The following is an 18178-nucleotide window of genomic DNA, read 5'->3' on the forward strand; positions in this document are numbered from 1 at the left end:
AATAGCAAGTAGTGCCTCAGATACCTTCATAAGTTTTGCTTAGAAAGTGTAGCTAAACACAATTTCTTTTACCACACTCTTTAAGTTGATAAACTTCAATCTATGAACAAGTATTCAAATCCGAACATAACAATATGATACCAATATTAAATATTGTAAATAGCAAATATAATATTGCACCATCATCCGGTTGTCAATATCCATTTCCTGGATGCAACGGAAAACCATATCAGCCATTCCATCCCCTTCAACGTCAATAAGCTCCTGAAAGAAGGATAAACCTCTGGGCAATCACAAACCATCAAATTTCACTGCAAAAAGGCTCTTCAACCCATACAGCGGCAAACTATGATCACCATTACAACATTGAATCTACGTGCTAGCAATGGAAAACTTGAAATAAAATGGACAAGGAGAACCTACTGGAGTGAACAGAGCCTCAGGAGCCTGGAACCTTTCAGTTCCTACTTTAATCACCCTTCCATCTGGAAGCTGATCATGAGTGTATATCAATAAGCACCATTGAAGAAAACAATAAATTCATGACACCTACTTCATGCATGCATGTATACCATATTCAACTGTAGGAGACAATAAAACATCCCAATATAACATAATAAATACATTAAAACAAAAAAAAATGTAAATGAATTCACAGACAAGCATGAATACTATATGAGAAGAAACGCATAAAAGAACAGATTATAGGATAAGGCAAAGTGGATCTCCTAAAAAAAAAAAAAAAAACTCTTCAATTAAGCAATATAAAGCAAAACTGCCTGCAGGATCATTGACCATTTACACAGAAATAGCCCTTAAATGTTTTCAAGAAATTAGAAATAAAACTTACAGTATAATTCTTAACAAGTATCGTGGTCTCAAGCCCCAGCTGGTATTCCCTCTTGTAGTCATAACTGCAGAAAAAAAGATATAGCCATGACAAGGAAGAAAAACATGAAACCCAGGAAACTTAGTAGAATGAGATTGTGTGTTGACCTTATGTAGCACAGCTTCTCTTTGATCTCCCTTACAGTCTCAAAATCAGCATTCCTATTCATTGCATACCTTGAGGAAATAAAATTTTGCACCATTTAGACATTAAGCATGTGATGTAAACATCCAGTTACCATCATATTAGAACTGAAATGAAGGGAATTAGCTTTCACCCCCTCCTTGAAAGCAAGTCAACAAGATATGATGTTATATGCCGGCCAGCTACATTCATTCGCTTTGTAAGATGTGGGAATGAATAGCCATCAACAACAGGAACCTGGATTAAAAGTTGCACTATTAACATTTTTTTCAAATAAGCATATAAATCATAAATCATGTTGCAGCAACAATAAATATTAGATAATTTGAACATTATCCACTTTCTTAAGACTAATGTACAGTATTACAAAATAAGCTAAGTATTTCTACAGTTTGGCTATTCACTTCATCTAAGATTTGGGATGCAAGATCTGCATAACAATCCCTCAAAACCCAATTGCCAAGCTGATGAAATCTCATTTTCCATAAACTGCACAAGTACGGTAAGTATAAAGTTTGAAAGCAGTGTTAATTATCATATACAAGTGACATGAATCATTAAAAAAAAATCTATATTAAAGCCCTGGTTCAAGAAACTGATTTGTCCAGATAAATAAAAGGGAGATAGAACAAAGCCCCATCGTAAAGGTCAGTGTAATACTAAGCTAATTACCACATGTGTGACACCATCACCAGAGTCAATAACTAGTCCAGTCAGGAGCCCTGGGACAAGAGAAGGAAACGTTAAATTGTAGGTACAAAGAGATCACATGCCAATGAAATGTCCATGGAAGTAGTATATATTGCATTTACAAATCCTTGGAAATTATACTATCTAATTTCAAAGTGCATGGTCAAATTTTGGGGAGTAAACTACAATAAGGATCAGATAAAACTGAAAAACAAAAGTTCAACCTTAATCATCTCTATAAGCACCTTGAGCATATAATGTTAGAACAGCTTGGATTTGGATGAATACTCCAGCAAAATTGTACTTCTCGAACATCATCTCAACCTGCCAAGTCAAATTACATAAAACAATGATGTTCCAGGTATATTCAGATATTAAGAGAAAATAGTTTTTCTAGAAAAGGAAAAGGTTGGAATTGATACACAAACCATTTTTTCACGATTCTTTGAAGGATTAAGTGGAGGATCTGTGAGTAGAATCTTACAGTCTGGTGGATTAATCTATCCAAAAAAATGTTAAGCGTTGACCGTAAATATTACAACAGTACAAAACGAAGTTGTCAGCAGACAAATCAGAAGTTATAATAAATTACTTTTAATTCATTGTAAAACGCATGGTCCCACACATGACACATATCGTCCCAGTTTTGCACAATTCCGTTATTGACAGGATAAGATATATCAAGCTGATGTCGCAAATCCGCACAAGCTTCCCCAACAACAATGTCCTACATTAAACAGTGCATTCCAAAGCATAAGATATAATATACTTTAGCAATATATTAATTCAATAAACTTTAGCGGGGCAAAATCATGATAACAAGCACTTCTTGGAGATCAACATAGTCTCGCTTCCTTTACTCCCCAAAAACAAATGGCCTTGCTTCCTTCTAGAAATATATACATTGCTCACCAATTTTAAGATTATCCGATCAACAATATGACTCATTAGATTTCCCTTATATGATTTTCAGCATCAGGCCTTGCTGCTTGACAAGTCAAGCATTATTCAAATAATGAGCCATCAGTTAAGTTTTTTGGCCAAGATAATTGTGTCTTATGGCATTTTTCCTTATACGTAGAAGGTTTGTCGGTTCAAGAGCGCCACACCTTCAGCTCTTGTTCAGTTAGTGATTCTTCGTACCGAAGCATCGGCCTCCCCACCACGCAAGGAAATACAGAGGTGGGGAAGTTCTCCCCGGAAAAACCACACTTGACGTACTGCATTCAGAAGAAAATCCAACATCAAAAGGGGAAGAAAGACTCCACACATGACAACAAAGAAGTTAGAATCACCCAAAGCAGTTAAACAGCAAAAATCTCAAGCATAGAAAGTTAATGCCACGAAAGGATAGGATAATCCATACTGAGAGTTATGTTAAACGACCGTGAACTTCCAACACTCATCGGTGGTTACACAAAATTAGCAACGTCCAGAAAGATGAAAAGGGAGACAGATAAAAAAAAATTGTCAATTCTGAATAAAATATCAACAGATCGAAAAAAACTTCACCAAGAGGGACACATGGTGAACCGCATTCGGTGCTATGCAGCAAACAACCAATTTTGATCTAGAAAGAAGTAAATGGTTCTTGGCAGATAAAGCAACGCGATCCATTCATAATCAATCGCATGGTAGGAAAGCGTGAGAGAGGTACCCCGGTGCCATTGTCGCAGACGACAACGTTTCTATTCTCCATGTTTTGCTTCTTCTTCTTCAGCTGCCACTGCGGCCCCTGCTGTTACCGTGCACTGCTTTCATCCGTCGCTTGCTTTCAACCGGAATGCCGTGCAAATGCCGCCAAGGCGGGTCTACAGTCTGGTGCGGCGTCTACTCAACTCGAGCTATATAAAACGAAGTCGTTTCAGCATTACTGTGGTTTCTGATTCATTGCCGTTCTGATTTTCTTTTGGAAAATTTGATGTAAAACCCTTCACCATATTTAAATTCACTTTAGACCAGGCATAATGAAGTGAAATTAAAATACATAATAAAATTATTTCATTGTTTCTCATCCCTTCTAATTATCTATTGAAATTATTCATTTTCTTGTATCAAGTTGTTCATTAATTTATAAAAATTGTTTGCACAATTATTGAATAGTGATTTTATTTCAAGTATTGTAATTATGATAAAATAATTTGTTCATTTTTCTGTATAAAATTGTTCGTTAATCTACAAGAGTTGTTTGTACCATTATTAAATCTCAATTTTATTTTAAGTGTTATAATCATGGTAAAATAAATTTTTCATTTTCCTATATGACATTGTTCATTGACTTGCAAAAATTATTTGTATCATTACTGAAACTTGATTTTATTTCAAGTGTTGTGATCATGGTAAAATAAAAATTTGTTACCCATGCTGAAATTGTTCATTTTCTTATATGAAATTGTTCATTGACTTGCAGGAATTGTTTGTGCCATTATTGAAATTTTATTTTATTATGTGTTGTAATCATGGTAAAATGAACTGTTCATTTTCCTATATCAAATTGTTCATTGACATATAGAAATTGTTTGTGCCATTATTGAATCTTGATTTTCTGTCAATTGTTGTAACCATGAAAAAACAAATTATCCATTACCCATATTGAAGTTGTTCATTTCCCTACATGAAATTGTTCATTATCACACGTGAGTTGTTTATACCATTAGTTAATTTTGATTTCATTCCAAGTGTTGCAATCATGATCAAATGAGTTGTTCACTGTTCATGTTGAAGTCATTCATTTCCTTGCATAAAATTGTTCATTATTCCAATAGAATTATCTGTGTCATTATTGAATTTTGATTCTTTTTCTAAGAGTTGTAATCATGGCAAAATAATTTGTTCATTACTCATGCTGAAATTGTTCACTTCCTTACATGAAATTATTTATTGCTCTCTAAGAATTATTTGTGCCGTTACTAAATCTTAATTTTATTCCAAATGTTGTAATCAAGGTAAAATGAATTATTCATTACCCATACTAAAGTTGCTTGTTTCTCTACTTGAAGTTGTTCATAACTGCAAGGAACAATCATATCCAAAGACCATTCAATAAAATCATTCACAGATAAGGACTAACAATCTCATTTAAAAAAAAGTTATATTCTCATGTTAATAATAATTTATTTTGTTTTAGTCCTTATATATAAATAATTTTTTTGAGTGGTCATTTGATGTAATTCTCCCCAATTACAACAAATCATTGAAGAGATCTCTCTCCAAACCCCTAATATTTTCTTGAAACTTCAATTGGCAGACAAAATGCAATATAGCGGCAGAGATGACTATTCAAAAGCATGTGCAATATTGTTATTTCAATGAGTCAGTCAATTAAGCACAAATAGAATGGGATGATGGTGAAGAAGAAAAAGAAGGAATTTACATTGAGGGCACCAGAAGGCTTGAAAATAGAAGGAATCTGGCTTAAGTCAAGGCTATAAAGTGAGAAAATAAACTTCCAAAGTCTAAAATGGAACCAAGGTAGAAAAAATGGACACCTGCATCTTCACTTGATGAGATCATAGCAACATCATCAACAAGCCACTTTTCAAGCAAATGGAAGGGCATCTCTACACCTGTGCTTTCTGCATGGACTATTTTTCGTCATTCATCGCTAGAAGCCTTCAATAGTTTGGATAAAGAGATTAAGGCCCTGTTTGGTGTAAGGTATTAAATTTTAAGGGATTGAGAACGTGATTAGCATTGGGATTGGCAGTGAGAATATTTTAAAATGATGTTTGATATGTCATGATTTTGTTTTAAAAAAAAAGGAACACCTAAATCCAACAAAAATTAACTAAAAGGACACAAAAGCCCTCGTCTTCTTCCTTCAACTCGTGGCAAGCTCTCTAGATCTAGTCTTGCACTACTGTACATTACAGCTCACTCACCTTTCAATAATTCATTCATTTAAGCCCTCTATAATGACCTTAGTCACTACCCATAATTACAACATATATTAATCTTTTAAGGAGATTAGACTAGCCTTAAGGCGCGCGGCACGTCTCTTGAGTTAAGATAATTATATTTCACACAAGTTGAGCAACCATTTAAAAGCATTCAACATACATAAATAATATAAATGTCTCCCTCACACCAAGCATGAAAAAGTGGCATTGCCTAATCACAATCTCATCCTTTTAATTCCTCATATCAAATAAGGCCTAAAGCTTATGATTAGAGGGACGTGGAGGGTGAGAGGCACAATGGAGAATGTAATAACTAACAAAAGTTGCAGCATTTATGAGTAGCAATGCAATCACCACGGAGATGAGGAGGAGTGAGACCATGAAGGGAGGTTGTTTGATGTTGTAGAGCTCAGAATTGAAAGAAGATTAATTTTATCATTTCCTTTAACATTTTAATTTTACTTCGCCATCCTTGATCTAAAATGAAATTTTTGAGTTCAAGGAACAATTTTTTTTTTATCAAGTGTGGTCAATGAATCTAGACTGATTTTTTCTTCTTCTAAAATTGGAATATTTTAGCTGGTGTGGGGCCATTAAATTGAGTGATTTTTTTGTTCCATAAATTGGATGGTATTTAATTCGGCACTTCAATTTTAGTATTTTACCATGAGAAAAATATGTATGCAGATCTTTATAATTTTCTTTAATTTTAAATTAAAATTTTATTTTAATTTTGCTCTAATTGTTTGATCCATTAAGTTTTTTAATTCTTTAATTTTTCTTTTAAAATATTAAGAACTTTTAATTTTTCACTAAAACATTATATGACTTTGCAATTAATTATATAATTTCTATAATTTAAAATTTATATAACGGGGTTGCCTTATAGATAATTTTTATTCATAAAACTCTCATAAAAAAATAATAAAAATGTAGACAGTGTATTAAATATTTTTTTTATTTTGGCCAAAATTATTAAATCAAATTTTCTATGAACTTTGAATTTTAATCTACAGGGATATTAACACGTCTAAGGGATTATGTTATAAGGATTTGATTAAAGTAAAATAAATTATAAAGACCTAATTTAAAATTGATAAAATCTATAAGGACTAGTAAATTAATCTTCTCTTTTACCATTATTGTGTCCTAGTTTTTTTCTCAGTTTCGTGTTTTATATATTAAACTTAAAATCATACAAATATAAGAACGTTCAATATTTAATAAGCCTAGACTTTTTCCTTTTGAAGAAAACTAAAACTCATCGGGTAATGTTGTTAGAAAAATATATTATAATTTTTATATGATCACGTTGATTTTGGGTATTTGCAAATTGCTATTGATCAAAGATTTTAAATGTAAAATATGCTATTTATTATAATATTAATAACTTCATAATTTGTCAATATTTTATGAACAAATTGGTTTTTTCTATTGGAGTTAGTATTTGTTGGACAGCTTGTTTTTTGAATATTAATAAGTCATGTTCAAATACTTATAGGTGATTGTTTAAATATTAACAATAACTCAATCAAAATTAACAATAATATATAAAAATACTTTTAAACTAATTTACAATGCACATGTTATTTTATTTAACATCATATTGATAACTCTTTAATATTCACATAAATACTTAAAAACAAAACTTGATATATATATATATCTGTAGGGTTAAATAGTAAATTTGTCCTGAAACTTTTTTTTCAGAGGTGCCTGGCACCCTAATTTTTTTTTGAAGCATTTTTGTCCCAAACTTTTAAAAAGATAATATTTTGCCCTACCATTAAATAGAAAAAATGTTAATCTTTAAATTAAAGTTTGAACGAGGATTAAATGACATATTTGTTCTGAATTTTTTTTATGGGTGTTGGGTATCATAAACTTTTGTTTGAAACTTATTTGTCTTTAAAGTTTTAAAATTGAAGCAATGTAGCCCTTCCTTCTTGTTCATCGTCCTCTTCTTCTTCATCATTTTCTTCTACCAGCAATCTCTCACATTATCATGGATTGGAGTCTAAGTGCAAAGTTGAAAAAAATGAGTGTTCAAGATTCGTGAGCCTCGACACTTTCGCCCCTAAAAATGATTGCTTAAGCCTATAATGTCACTGCTTTGTCCATCAAAGACAAATTTGCCATTCTTAACTTCCCCAGATTATCGTTATCCTCCCCCAACTTATCACATGCTCCTCACATGACATCTAAGTTGTTGCTTTTGCCATCATCGCCATGGTCAAGTTTGATGTTGTGTGAAGCCCTTAAAAGTGTCCAAGTCAAAATTGGAGTCTGTGGAATCATTATAGTTGAGTGAGATGATGGAATCATCGAATATAGAAGAAAAGAGCTTTCATGTGGCAGAGTTTATATGAACTGACTCAACAGATAGTTAATTTCTGTGTGTTGCGCAAAGTTAGAATGAATATCAATTGAAAAAAAGATAGAATGAGTATTCATAATTATATTAAATTATTTAAAAAATTTTTGTCAATCAATTGAACAGCATCATTTGAAAAAAAAAAGTTTACTAAAAATTATATTCATAGTATTTTTTTGGTCAATTATACTCACAATATCAGGACCATCACGTTACATCATTTGTATTACATGATAATTGTGTAGAGTAAGGGAAGAGAAACCAACTATTTATCTCATCGAAACGAAATTATTAATAATTTCATACTACATTTGAATTGTAAATGTCATATGAATATAATTGCAAGGTTCAGACACGGTATAAAAGTATAATAAATGTTGAGTAATAATTAATTTAAAATTTTGAATGAAAATAATGAAATTGTTATATTAGATGTTAGAAAGTTTTTTCGAGCCAAAGATGCAAGAAGGTTTATGCCGAATATGATGTGCTGTGACAGAAAAAACTCACCAAAGTTCACCGAACTATGAACATTATCCCTGCCATGCCGCTTTCTATTTTTTTTTAATAAGTTATATTGACCATTTTTTTAATAATATTTATATTGACCATTTTGTTCACATTACACAACCCATCAATCATCAATCACAAAACTATTTGAGGATTTAAGCATTTTGGTTTTTAGCCTGTCTCCACTCACTTCCCAGGGTTCTCGATTACATTGTAACTGTTAAGTTTTCGTCGGCGACAATGAATGGATAGAGGCACTGAGCAAACACTGATTCGTTAATGATACAATCTAGTTACATACACATGATTATTAATCAGTTAATATTATCTCTTAATAACTAAATTTGTTAAATCAAGAATTATTTTTCTGACCACATCAGAATAAGTTTAACTCTATATCGCCATTCACCACTTTATCACCATCTACCACCAGGAATCGTTTACACACCAACATATGATAATTTTCATGAATTACGCTCTACTTAAAAATTTGTTACACTCCATCCTGTCCTGCTCATGCAATCACGATACTTAAAAATAAAATTATCAAAATAGTAATATATAATAATAATAATAAAAAAAAACACACGCACACGCAAGGTAAATCAGTTAACCAGACAATCTGTCTGGTCCCACCGAAAAAAAAAAAATCACACTGTCTAATGTCAAATGACGGAAAGAAAAAAAAAATTTAATGAGAGTTGGTACTTGAGTGGAAAAATAACAATAACATCATTCTAAAATATATAAATAATAATTTAATATTTTAAAATATTATAATTTTATGACATTTTTAAAATTTTTTATATTATTAATAAATTCATATAAATTATTAAATTATTTTTATTAAAAATAAATAATTTACAATTTTTTTATGTTTATAACTTTTTCTCTTATACAAATAATAATACAACAGTAAATAAATAATTTAAAATATAAAGTTATAATTTATTATCATGAATATAAAAAAATTGTGAATATAAAAAAATTATGAATTATTTATTTTTAATAAAAATAATTTAATAATTTATATAAATTTATTGATAATATGAATTTTTTTAAAATTTTAAAGGAGTTATAGCATTTTTAAAAATTAAATTATTATTTATATATTTTAAACAAATTTGCTGTCCTTCTCCCATATAAATACGACCAAGTTCCCCCACAAGAAATGGAAAAAAAAAAAAAACCACTCTGGCTGTGGCTATTCTGACCCAAACCCTTACCCCTCTCGCCGTTGCCTCCTCTCTCTCTCTTTCTCTCTGCCCCTCTGTTCTCCCAAGTCGTCCATTATTCTGCCTCATATTCAGCAATTCACAGACCCTACAGCTTCTTCTCCTTGGTTCCTCTCATTCTCGAGGCTACTCTCCTGGTATCAATCCGAGCTCCATTTTTTCCTCTCGTCGCATTCAAGCTCACTCTTTTTCTTTTTTCGGATCTTCGTCTCAGAATTTCAGCAATCTTGCTCTCAACGACGATGGCTGACGGAAAGGCCAATGTTCCCGACGATCTCTTCTCAAAGACTACCGATGGACACTTCTCTGTTAAAGGTAATTTTCTTCGTAAAGATGTTTTTCCTCATCTAATCATACCTGTTGTAATCTTCATTGCAATATGTGCTCGTTTGAAATTGTTACTTGTCTGGATCCGTTGAATCTAAATCTACCATGTATTATATGTGTATATCATAAGGAGGACTCACTCCTGCCAGGCCGAATATTTTATGGCTCTCGCCTATGTATTTTTCCGGTTGACCTTACTTCATATTGAGGATTGAAGTGTCTTTCGATTTCCGCTAGTCTCGTTTTAGCTGTCTCAGTATGTTTAATAGCTTAATTTGGATTAGATGCATTTATTATTTTATCGATGCTATGATTTATCAATGGTCGCGGTTTGTCTCGGAGTGAGTTTGCCCCTACTATTAAGGTGTGGAGATTGATATGTTCGCCCGTCTCTTATTGTTAAGTTTTCTTCTCACAGCTCACTATTTCAGTTTTGTGTGTGCGTGTGTGCGTGCGCGCGCGCGTGTTTTTTTTTTTTGGGGGGGGTGTTTGCTATTTTCGGTATCAGCAAAGTCAGAATGATACATTGATTTACACGCTTTCATGGATTTAGTTGATGATTATTTTAGTTTTCGTGGCATTATGTAAATGCAAATTACGGCACTCCTCCTGACATTTAAGTTTATTTGGTTTACTTTATTAATAGCGTAATCCTATCTTTATGTTTTACTTGTTTGTTTGCATGTTCAACATTGACGTTTTGTATGGGCCAGATGAAGCATTGGAAGGGCATGGTGAGGAGAAAGGTATTGTTGGTGTGCTTGATGATTTGAAAGGTACTTGTTAAATCTTTGTGAAAGTGTAACTTAACTATAAATCAAACATTTAGTTGCGTTTCTCCCATTATGCATGTTAGGTGAAGGTGATTGGTTGATAATTGATTTTTCTTTCAGATCAAGTGTCACCTGACAACAGCATACCCTTATCTCCACAATGGCTCTATTCCAAGCCCATTGACGCAAGGGTATCATCTACCAACACCGTGGTGGTATGCAATACGCCAATACCTACTCTTTTGAATTGGCTGAAATTGTTTCTAAAGTTTTATACTTTTATTGCCTTTCCACTTATGTTATTTGCCTATTGAGGCTCTATATCGCAAGTAATTATTCTTCTAGAGACTGAAAGTCTGATCTTTGTGCTCAATCGCTTTCAAGTTTGTACAGCGTTCTTGATTTTCACTATGCTTTGACTAAATTTCTTGGTAGCTTTTGAAATGTAGTACAACCCTTGCTTGAATCTAGATTTATTTGTGGTAGTTTACATTATTTTCTAGCTGGATTCCATAAGATTAGCAGACATGTAGTTTGCAAATTGATTTAATCTGGCACATATTATTTGATTTCCCCCTTTCTTCACAGTGGGCAAGTCAATGAGCAATAAATCTGTGGAAGGGAATTTGTCATGACCTTGGTGTATTGTGATAAATTTTTAGTTTAGTGACTACCAATTGCAAATTTCTAGGGTTCTTGTGTGTTGTAAAACTTCATGCACTTATAGTGTATCTGCACTTTGATTTTTTTAAATTCGTAGATTCTTCCAGAGGATAATGGCGTTTTTCTTGACCTGACAATTTCATGAAATATTAATGAGTTTGTGGTTGGGGCTAGTATTATTGATTTAGATGCTCTTGATCATCATTATTGGAGCTACCATGCATCATTCTTTTTTCTCTTCTTTTCTTTTCTTTTTGCTAAGAGTGAAGATTCTGCTCTTCTCTAGACAAAGAGGAGGGGGGGAATCTAGACAGCAATGAGGGCCCTTCCTGTTTCGTGGAGGAACAGGTACCATTCAAGTGTTGTTTGGTCACGTTCTCTTTCATTCTTGTGATTGTGCACAAGGTTTATTTTATTTCATTTTTTACAGAATAGTTTATTTTAGATTCATTTATTTTTAAAATTAGAAGTAGATTGTTTCTTCATGCTGTAATGTATTATAATGTTAACACTACTTTTGTGTTGTCTCGTTCTTTTTTATTTGCACAATGTCTTGCTCCACCATGAAAATTGATAGGCGATCATCTGCTTGTTCCTTTGTTCCAGGGGAATGCTACTGATCCCATACTGAAAGATAGTTGGCGTTTGGATGGGTCTCAAGACAAGAAAGATTGGAGGAGGACTGTCCCAGATGTTGACATTAGTCGCCGTTGGCGTGAAGAGGAGAGGGAAACAAGCTTACTTGGGAGAAGAGATCGCAGAAAGAAGATCGTCGCTCAGAAATTGCCTCAACACCTGATAATAGAGGCTTGTCTTCTGACCGTTGGCATGATAGCCGTAGTTCTGGCCATGAGTCTCGTAGAGAGAACAAGTGGTCATCGAGATGGGGACCTGAAGATAAGGAGAAGGATTCACGGAGTGACAAAAGGAATGATGTTGAGAAGGAAGATGCTTATGTTGAAAAGCAATCCTCTGGTGTTACTAACCGGGCAGGTTCTGAACGTGACACTGAATCTCGTGATAAATGGAGACCACGCCATCGAATGGAAACTCAAGTGGGTGCCGTGGCCACATACCGCGCTGCTCCTGGATTTGGACTTGAAAAAGGACGTGTAGAGGCTTCCAATGTGCGATTTGCTCCTGGACGAGGAAGGGCCAATATCAATGCGAACCTACAAATTGGAAAACCTATCTTGGGCTCTACTTTTGGGTCTGCACTCATGGATAAGAACATAGTCATATTGGGAAAGCCTAGCCTTAACTCAGACTTATATTCCTACCCTAGGGGTAAGCTACTAGACATATATCGTAAACAAAAGATTGATCTTACTGTTGACATCATGCCTGCTGGTGTGGAGCATATACCAACAATAACTCAGCTTGGCTCTGTAGAACCATTGGCTTTTGTTGCTCCAGCTTCTGAGGAAGAGGTACGTGGAATGGCTTGCTGCTATTAATTTAATGAATTTTATACATTGAAGACATGGGAAAGTTTTTGCTATGTCTTTTGATTCAACCCATTTAACATTTATATTTGTGTACTCGAAGATCTGCTTAAAGTGTCACTAGCACTTGCACCATTGTTATTCTCAAGTCATGGATAATGATCGCAGGCTGTCCTTAGAGATATATGGAGGGGGAAAATTACTAGCAGTGAAGTCTCAAGCTACTCCTTTAGAGGCAAGGACGGAGGCTCAACTGATGATACATCAGGTGATAAATTATTTCTGTCAGTCCTGATCAGTTAGCTTAAACCTTTTTGATTGAGACTCTCTGGTTTTCCTCAGGCATTGATGAGAATGTAAGGGAAGGAAAAATCACTACCTCAATTGGCATGGGAGGAGGGGTTATATCAGGATCTGATGTCTTGAATGGTGATGGTGATTTTATGGGTGGACCTTCAAATGCTGGTGCTTCATTAAGAAATATAGTTGATGGTGAGGAATTGATCTTATCTTTGTAATTGTTTTAATCAGACGAAGTTCCATTTAGTTTCAAATAAACATTGTTTACAAAATCATTGTGCCCTTTCAGACACTGCGACTTTTAAAGAAGGAAATCAGAAGCATATGCAGACAATTGATGTACATAGGAGAGATGAGAACTCTGCCAGCAGCACTGGAGAGGCTAGTACCCCTAGTGACAATGTTTCTAAACCAGGAATTTGTGAAAGCCAGCAGGAACTGGCTCCAGTCCTTCAGAACCATGATTCTCGCTCTCTTTTTGAATTTTCACGTCTGCAGCGAATGCCAAGAATTAATGAACAAGACACGATAACTAATGAGAGGAAACATTCATCTGAGATTGGTACCCCTTTGGAGGAGTTAAGTTTGTGCTATCTTGATCCTCAAGGGGTAATTCAAGGACCCTTTCTTGGGATTGACATCATTTTATGGTTTGAACAAGGGTTTTTTGGGACAGATTTACCAGTTCGATTGTCAAATGCTCCTGAAGGATCACCCTTTCAAGAACTTGGTGATGTTATGCCTCATCTTAAACTGAAATCTGGATCCATTTCTGGGGGTAACCTGATTTCTCAACCCCAACCTTCTGAGACCAGTGGAAGGAACCAAACAGTAAATGCGCATTCTCCTGACTATGATGTGTCTACCATAGTAGATGATCAATCTTGGGTTTCATCTCAATCTGATGCTACCTTGAGTGTTGGTATTCATTCCCAAATGCCTAGTCAAAATTTTCACTCTGAAACCAGGTTCTCAAATGATCAGTCCTTCACAAATTTTATCAAGCAAGATGACAGTAAGTGATTGTTTTCTCATTTTGCCATTACTATGGCCATCCATTAACTAGTCTATGATCAATCTATTGATTCATATCTGTTGTTTATGCATCTATTTCTAATCTTCATGCATATTTATTTCTCTATGTAGACATCTTATCCAGAATGGCCGGAAGCAGCAATGATAGCTCTTTGACAAGGCCTGCTGATGTCCACACTTCACATACCCATCCTTCTGGAAAAATGGTTGCAAGTGAAGTTTCTGGGAGTGATACACATAATGAGGTTGATAAGCTGCATCCCTTTGGTCTATTGATGTCTGAGCTCATAGATGGTTCTTGTTTAAGGCGTGCAAAATCTTCCAATGTATCTTCAAGATTAGGTGATGAGGGCCATCATGTGGATCCATTGCTTGATAGAGATGCTATTTTTGTTGATCAAGGCTCTCTTGGTGGTGTGGCTAATCATCCTTCATACAGGGACACATGGTCTGATGAATATGCAGTAAATAGGCAATTTAATCCCAATGCTCGTATAGGTTCTCTAGATGATCACTACTTGTCCCATATGGGACCAAAATTTAATAATTTTGATAGTGCAGAGCATCTCATGTTGCAGAAGCTGCAGAAGGAACGACTTCAACAGCAGAATAGTCTACCTTCTCATTTTGCTTCCCATCATACTGTGCCGGATTTAGAGAGAGTTCCAAGCCTTTCACTTTCTCAGAGCAGGAACTCTAATTTTCAGCAGATGATCCAGACTTCAGGATCAGATTATGAACATCTTATGGGACTTCAGATTGAACAGCAACGCCAGCTTGAGCTTCAACAGCAGCATGAGATGCACCAACAACAGCTTCTCCAACAAATGAAATTACAGCAGCAATCACAAGCTCAGCAATTGCTTCTTGAACAATTTATGCATCAGCAGATACCTGATCCTAATTTCAGGCAGCCAAAACTTGATCTTATAAGGGATGATCTTTTTGATCAGGTTCAGTTGAGGAGGCAGGTATTGCATGACTTGCAGCAGAATCCTTGTTCCTTGAGGCATCTTGATCCATCAATGGAGCAGATTATCCGAGCAAATATTGGTCTCAATGCTGTCCAAGAAAGGCAATCTGACCTGTCGGATCTCTTGTTGCAAGCAAGGCATGGGAACATCCTTCCCTCTGAACAGCAACTTCATTTTCAGCAAGAACAGTTGCAAGCACAACAGCTATCTATGGCTCTGAGACAACAGTTAGGATTGGAGGGGGAACAACAATTTGGAAGGTCGTGGCCAATCAATGACACTGGACATCTACTAAGAAATTCTTCAACCCATCAACTTACTTCCTCAGCAGGCTTTAATTCCTCTGATATTCACAAAACGCAGCATGGACTCTTGGCACAAGATGAACAGTTAAACTATCTGAGCAGGAATCTTGCTGAGCAGAACCATAGAGGGTTCTATGAGCCTAATTCTTTGATGTTTGAGAGGTCTCCAATGGTTTCTGCTGGTGTTCCTGCAATGAATTTTGATGGTGTAAATGCTTCTGTCCAAGGAATGGACCTACAAGAACGACCTCGCTATATGCATCCCACTGATCAATTTAGTTCTTTATCCTCTCAACATCTACAAGCATCCGATGAACTCTTTGCTCGTCACCCGGATGCATACAAGCATTCCCTTTCTGGTAACAACAGTCATCTGGAAAATAGTTGGACTGACCCACGGCTTCAACTACAACATCTTGAAGCTGGGAGACACAGAATAGAGCTAGGGGGTACCATTTCATCAGCTGATCTAAACATGCCTGCATCTGCCGGAGCATGTGATGAGAGTTCTGCACGAGGTTTAATGGACCTACTTCATCATAAACGGGGTCTTCAATCCACACAATCATCAAATTTTGATAATTGGCATCCTCTGTCATCAAGAAGTCAGGACAACTCTTGGCATGCTCGGGATTCTGACTCACTAAATTATCCTTTTGAGATTTCACAAGATCAACAAATCCATTTGAATGATCCATTTGAAGAAAGGCCTGGAAGTGCCAATTCCACAATCCAAATACAAGATCACCTTATCATGCAGATGGCTGATAATTTAAGGAACAATGAAAAATTGCCTATTCAGTCTAGATCTGGATTGATAGTGGAAGAGCAGTCATTCTTATCTGCTAATAAAGATACTTTACATACCAGTTACAGAAATCCACTCTTGATTGGTAAATCAACTGTGGAAAAAGACTTACTTGAGTTGGAGGCAGATAAGGGTCAGAGGCATGAGTTTGTAGGAACAATGAAAGCATCGCTTTCAGGTATCTCAGACTTGTCAGAGCAATTACAAAGCACCATGAATTCCATGGAATTGCCAGCTACTGCGCATAGCAGACATAGTTCACTATGCAGCGCAGGTAATTCTCCTCCACATTCTGCAAACTTATTGTAAATGGTATAAATTTCACTGATCATTGTTGGGCATGAACATTGCAGGCAGCGATGGGGGCCCATACAATCGTGAGATGGGTTTGAGTAATTCACGGGTAGACGAGATTCCTAATGACAGGTAATGTTCCATGACTCCCTACAAAAATGAAAGTTAGGAATGCACTTGTGAAGGATTGTTTTTTTTTTTTTTAATAGAACTTGTGAAGGATTTTATGTACTATGTTATCTGAATTTTGAAAGCTGATGAGTGATAATTGCTTAGATTTTTCGCTTCCTTCTCATACCGTCCCCTCCCAAAATAAAAAAGAGCAAAATGGGGCTCTTTAAACCATTACCTCGCCTTTTTCTACATGCTTATTGATGATTGTTCTAGATGATTGAGATCGGAGTTTTCTACTGCTCATAAAGTGATCTTTGTGCTAAATGTGTAAGAGCGTGTAATTGTTTGAGAAGCCAGTTAATAATGTAAATTGTAATAAATGGCTTGTTCGCTTGTGTGAGTTTTATGTTGGCCTACTAGTGACGAAATTTTGATTATGTCTATATTACTGATAGGGTGTCTCCTTCAACGAAAGTACTTGATAGTCATTTCCAAAAGCGCCCTCCTGTATCTCGTGTTTTATCTTCCCCAGACGTTCAGTCAGACCAATCATCTTTACCTCATGCTAGTGATGGTATGTGCTATTGTTTTGCTATATTCTCTGTTTCTTTTCTGATTAATACCTGAGAAATTGAAATGATGAGTTCTACATTAGGGAGAAGAGAGCCTTCTGGAAACTCGTCAATTAGTACCGTGGTTGATGCTCAGGCTTCTGGTAGAAAAGAGGTCCTATTTAGGAGAACTTCCTCTGGTAGCGATGGTGCAGTCTCAGAGACATCCTTTATAGACATGCTTAAAAGGCCAATTCTTCATGAGATGGACGCAGCCAGTGGAGCTGCCGCAGAATCGTCTGATGGTGGATCACAAGCTGTTCGGAGCGGCAAAAAGAAGGGGAAAAGGGGAAAACAGATAGATCCTTCCCTTCTTGGTTTCAAGGTCTCTAGCAACCGGATCATGATGGGTGAGATTCAACGCCCAGAAGATTGATAGTTGCTTGTAGATTAGCTGTAAAAAATTTTTTAAATGCTTTTCTTTTTTCTTTTTTATAAGCCTCCTTATATTTGATAAAGCGGCGAGGTAAGATGTACAGTCCGCTAGAGCATAGCTGTCATTTTTTTGGGGGCACATTTGGTTTTTACTATTACAAATAGGATTCGTTATTGAAAACCCATTCGGCGTTGACTAGCGTGTTCACTGTACAGTATTTCATAAGTGTATATACGTGGGGGCAATGGCCTTTTATTGTTTTGGGCGCACGAGGCAGGAGCAATGCTTTGTGTGTCAAGAGATCAAAGGCAGATGGCACAGCATTCTTATCAGAGATAGGCATATAGATAGAACTATTGTCACAGTCATCCTTTGATGACTTCTTCTACTGAAATCTGGTGTCTTTTACTCA

At 35.3% G+C, this 18178-nt stretch overlaps 2 protein-coding genes across 2 annotated transcripts; one reads left to right on the plus strand and one right to left on the minus strand.

The window, feature by feature from the left end:
* Positions 1-10: 10 nt before the first annotated feature.
* LOC129298635 (actin-related protein 2-like) lies at positions 11-3552 on the minus strand. Its single transcript, XM_054937060.1, has 11 exons — positions 3381-3552; positions 2833-2943; positions 2316-2450; positions 2152-2223; positions 1969-2047; positions 1706-1755; positions 1167-1270; positions 997-1065; positions 851-914; positions 424-492; positions 11-264 (listed from the first exon to the last, which is right to left on the minus strand). Exons 1-11 carry the CDS (start codon positions 3420-3422, stop codon positions 115-117), a joined length of 945 nt encoding a protein of 314 aa, XP_054793035.1. The 5' UTR covers positions 3423-3552; the 3' UTR covers positions 11-114.
* A 6144-nt stretch (positions 3553-9696) lies between these two features.
* On the plus strand, positions 9697-18178 carry LOC129298633 (uncharacterized). Its single transcript, XM_054937059.1, is given in 12 exon segments — positions 9697-10056; positions 10782-10844; positions 10962-11056; positions 12111-12261; positions 12264-12934; positions 13118-13217; positions 13292-13441; positions 13539-14264; positions 14396-16645; positions 16725-16797; positions 17235-17353; positions 17435-18178. Coding segments are annotated over 12 exon segments (4803 nt in total). The 5' UTR covers positions 9697-9983; the 3' UTR covers positions 17767-18178.

This window comes from Prosopis cineraria, unplaced genomic scaffold (assembly GCF_029017545.1).
Source record: "Prosopis cineraria cultivar Desert tree isolate PC_DT_omini unplaced genomic scaffold, ASM2901754v1 PC868, whole genome shotgun sequence".
Classification (NCBI taxonomy): Eukaryota; Viridiplantae; Streptophyta; class Magnoliopsida; order Fabales; family Fabaceae; genus Prosopis; species Prosopis cineraria.